This window comes from Daucus carota, chromosome 6 (assembly GCF_001625215.2).
Source record: "Daucus carota subsp. sativus chromosome 6, DH1 v3.0, whole genome shotgun sequence".
In the NCBI taxonomy this organism is placed as follows: domain Eukaryota; kingdom Viridiplantae; phylum Streptophyta; class Magnoliopsida; order Apiales; family Apiaceae; genus Daucus; species Daucus carota.
In genome coordinates, this window is record NC_030386.2 from 27170171 (window position 1) to 27174655 (window position 4485).

Sequence of the window (4485 nt, forward strand, 5' to 3'; positions counted from 1 at the left end):
CTCTAGAATCGTTCGATTCAGTCTTATGATTTTTCTTTAATTTCGGATAGAAAATATAGTTATAATTCAAAGATTCATGTTTAAGAATTCTAAAGATAATACAATTCTTTTTTTATTGGGTTTTAAAAGTAATATAATTCTTCTTCTTATTTAGGAATCATAAGGGTAATACAATTCTTATTGTTAATTATATATTAATTAATATATGAATTATTAAAAAATACAATTCTTATTTTCAAAAATTATAAAATTTATAATTTTATTTTATTATATTTTTTCAAAAGGAGGTTGCAGAGCGTCTATAGAATTGTTCGATGCAGTCTTATAATTTTCTTAAATTTCAAAAAAAAATAATTATTATAATTCAAAAAATCATGTTTAAGAATCCTAAAGTTAATACAATTCTATTTTTATTGGGTTCTAAAAGTAATACAATTCTTTTTCTTATTTAGGAATCATAAGGGTAATATAATTTTTATTGTTAATTATATATTAATATATGAATTATTAAAAAAGTACAATTCTTATTTTCAAAATTTATAAAATTTATAATTTTATTTTATTATAAAATTCTAAGTAGTTTTTTTTTAAATAAAAATTCTAAGTAGTTAAGAAATATGAATCTTAAAAGAAAAGAGAGATAATTCTAAACAATTAAGAAATAGAAATCTTAAAGAAAAATACAATAGCTAAAATATGTGAAATTGAATATATTTATCCAATTATAATTATAATTTTATCATAATGTCAACGATTCTTGATTAGTATTGTGTTTGAGGGGACGGCGGTCCAAACTAATTTTTATCTAAATAATAACAAATTCTCTGTTATTATTATGTTTGACGGGAAAACGATTAAAATAATTTTTTATCTAAGTTATAATATTTTTTTTATTAAAACAGAACCACAGCTTAAACTAATTTTTGTCCAATTATAATCTTTAACTTTACCATAATTATAATAATTTTTATTAGTATTGTGTTTGACGGTAGGGCGACTCGAACTAATATCTATATTATAATGTTTTGTTATTAGTATTGTTTTTGACAAAAAAACGGCTCAAACTAATTTTTATCTATATTATTATATTTAATTTTATCATAATTATAATAATTATTGATTAATATTGTCTTTGATGGGAGGGCGGGTCAAACAATTATCTTTATTAGTATTGTGTTTGACAGGAGGGCTACTAACAAATTTTTATTATAGTTATAATATTTTTTATTAATGATATGGTTAACATGATCATGACTCAAAATAACTTTTATGCAATTATAATATTAATTCGTATCAGAATGACAGAATTTATAAAAAAAGATTCTTAATTAGTATTGTGTTTGAGGGGAGGGCGGCCCAAACTAATTTTTATCTAAATAATAATAAATCTATTAGTATTATGTTTGACGGGAAAGCGGTTAAAAGATTTTTTTTATCTAAATTATAATGTAATTTTTTATTAAAACAGGACCAAGGCTTAAAATAGTTTATAATCTTTAACTTTATCATAATCATAATAATTTTTTATTAATATTTTGTTTGACAGTAGGGCGACTGAAACTAATATCTATATTATTGTTTTTAGTATTGTATTTGACAAGAGAGTGCCTCAAACTAATTTTTATTTATATTATTATATTTAATTTTATCATAATTATAATAATTATTTATTATTATTATCTTTGATGGAAGGGTGGTTCAAACAATTTTTTTATTAGTATTGTTTTTGACAGGAGGGCCACTTAAACAAATTTTTATATTAGTTATAATATTTTTTTATTAATGATATGTTTAATGGGAACATAACTCAAAATAACTTTTATGCAGTTATATATTAATTCGTATTAAAGTTTATAAAAAATCCATAACGCCGCCGCGAAGCGCGGTTTTATTTACTAGTTTATATAATTGTAACACTGTAGTTTGCGGTAGAAGTATTTTGTTTGCATGCATATGCTATGTCCAACATGTATGAATATTGTGTTTTGTGAATTAAATAATGCCTTTTTATAATGACAATATAATCGCCTAATAAATGTTTGGAGATGTATATTTAGTGTAAATGTTTTTTCTTGTATGTATCAATATTTTCACAAATATTTATAGTAGAATATAGTGAAAGTATTTTTTTGCTTCAGTCAATTTTACATCATTAATATTTAAAATTTTGTGGTTGTTTAAGAGGTCTTTCATGTCTCAAATTTAAGTTGGTCCTATGTATAATTCAACTATCTGACTCAGTTTAAATAACATATTTAAAGCTCACGAACATATACATTATCCTTAATTTGGTTATGTAATCAGTTCAGTTTTGAGTTCCACTTTAAATTAATATGTTTTCAATGTTTCTCTTAAGGAAGGTTTTGTCCAAAGCTTAATAGAATCATCTATTTTTTTTTAATTTCTCAATCATAATATCAATATGTATATCAGATTAAAAAAGTTTAACATGCATACAAGCCAAGTATTTTTCCAGAATAATGTTTTTATTTTCTTAATCTATTTGTTTGTCTTAACTAATCGAGATAAAAAAGGAAGTCTTCGTAATTTTCTAATTATAACACCCAATTATTAAATATAAAAATACATTACATACCCTTCTAAGTCCCGATCCTCTCGCAATAAAAAGTACGAGAATTTGTCACTATCTATGAGTACTGAGACCAGCTGTTCAAAACAGGTGTTGGAGCCTGGGATAAATGAGAATGTTATTGATAACTTGTTTGTTAATCATTGTTGTTGGACAAACCAGAGCGTGGATGTGTTAAGATCAACCGTTATTCACCAGTACGAGCCAGTTTGGAGTAGCTTGGGCAGTGAGGGATGATAAAAGGAGATGTTCTCTATGCAAATTGTCGATGTTTTGAAGGTAAACCAGAAAGTCATTATGCTGAAGCTGTGAGTATTAGGGAGGCTTTAAGTCAGACTAAAGCTGCAATCGATAGTAGAGAAGGAAGCAATGATCCTGACCTGCAGCTATGCAGGTTTGTAGTGGAGTCTGATTGTCAGTTAATAGTGAATGATGTGCTTCACCAGAAGGAAATCTATTCAGCGGTTGGTAGTGTAATAGATGAACGTAGGAGCATTCTTCAGACTTCAGTCTTATAACAATTTAAGTATTGTTGTTAAACGATCTGGGAATAAGGCGGCTGATTGGTTAGCTAGCTCGTAGGTTGTATATATTTTTAGAGGGGAGCCTGTTCCTCCTGATCTTTTCTGTTCTGGAAGATGATTTCAAGTAATGAAATTTAAATTTTGCCTCCAAAAAAAAGGTATGAACATATATATTTTCTATTGGTTAATGGCTGAAATTAGCGCAGTGAAATATTGTAACACATACATAACATCCATAAAAGATTATTTGACAGAGACTCTTGCTGAACAAACCTGGATTGTTCGCATACATTTTAACGGCTCATATCATCAGAGAAAGAATAGTTTCTCAATTAAGTTTACTAGCATATCAGATAAAACAACTCATGTGTGAACTGACCAGACATTTACTTGCATTATCATATTTTTAGATTAACAGATCAAATCCCAGCAGATCATGTGCTCTTAACTTAGAAGCCTAACTCTCACCCTCTATATATTAAATGCTATATTTCAAATGAACAACTATATATATATGAACCCAATCCCTAACGAGTATATATATAGTATCAAGGAACAATGGCTAGACTCCACCTACTCTCGCTATCACTAATAGTACTTTCTATATCCTATAGTTCATTATCACAAGGGCCACCACGCCCTCAACTCAGGGCGAATGCACAGGCATTCCTTGATGCACATAACAATGCAAGGGCTAAAGTGGGCGTTCTGCCTCTCAAATGGAGCGCCATACTAGAAAGTAATACAAGTCTTGTATTTCAAAACCAAAGCGGCCTGCGAAGTTGCAGTTTTGCAAAATTAAGTGGCACCACATATGGCGTGAATCTCATCTGGACTACTGGACCACTGGTATCACCACAAGAGGCTGTTACATCATGGGTAGCTGCGAACAAGTACTACAACTTTGCACACAATTCTTGCCTATCAGGTCAGCAGTGTGGCGGCTACACGCAAGTTGTGTGGAACGAGTCCCTGGAATTGGGGTGTGCACAAGGTTTATGTGCAGATTCTGCGTTAACCATTTGTATCTACAATCCCCCTGGGAATACCGTGGGAGAGAAACCTTACTGAAAGTCTGCTGGTTGGAGGGGCTTGTGACCGCCTGGATCAGATCCGGCCCTCTTCTACTTAACATATTCGAGGTCTACGAGACAAAAATAAATGTAGATCATCATCATCCTTACGATCATATATATGTAGATGATCTGTACTATCTACATTTTCCGGATCATGTTCTAAAAGTTCAACTATTGATAACTTTACACAGTATTGCTAATTATTCTAAGTTAGACAGCAACTATATATAAATAATGAGGTTTTCATCGCGCATGATATTAACTACTGATCATATTCTTTTTTTGTCTCATGATC

The 4485-nt window shown here is 29.1% G+C and overlaps 1 protein-coding gene across 1 annotated transcript; it reads left to right on the forward strand.

Annotated features, from left to right (window-relative positions):
- Positions 1-2823: 2823 nt before the first annotated feature.
- LOC108226175 (STS14 protein) lies at positions 2824-4185 on the forward strand. The gene is made up of 2 exons (XM_017401116.1): positions 2824-2984; positions 3729-4185. The coding sequence occupies exons 1-2, from the start codon at positions 2824-2826 to the stop codon at positions 4183-4185; spliced, it is 618 nt and encodes a 205-aa protein (XP_017256605.1).
- The last annotated feature ends 300 nt before the right edge of the window (positions 4186-4485 follow it).

Bases quoted from the DNA above. Each gene is read 5' to 3' on its own strand.
- LOC108226175 (XM_017401116.1), top strand. From the start codon at position 2,824: ATGATAAAAGGAGATGTTCTCTATGCAAATTGTCGATGTTTTGAAGGT. The intron at 2,985-3,728 runs GTTTGTAGTGGA...TATATCCTATAG, and splicing joins CCTGACCTGCAGCTATGCAG to TTCATTATCACAAGGGCCAC.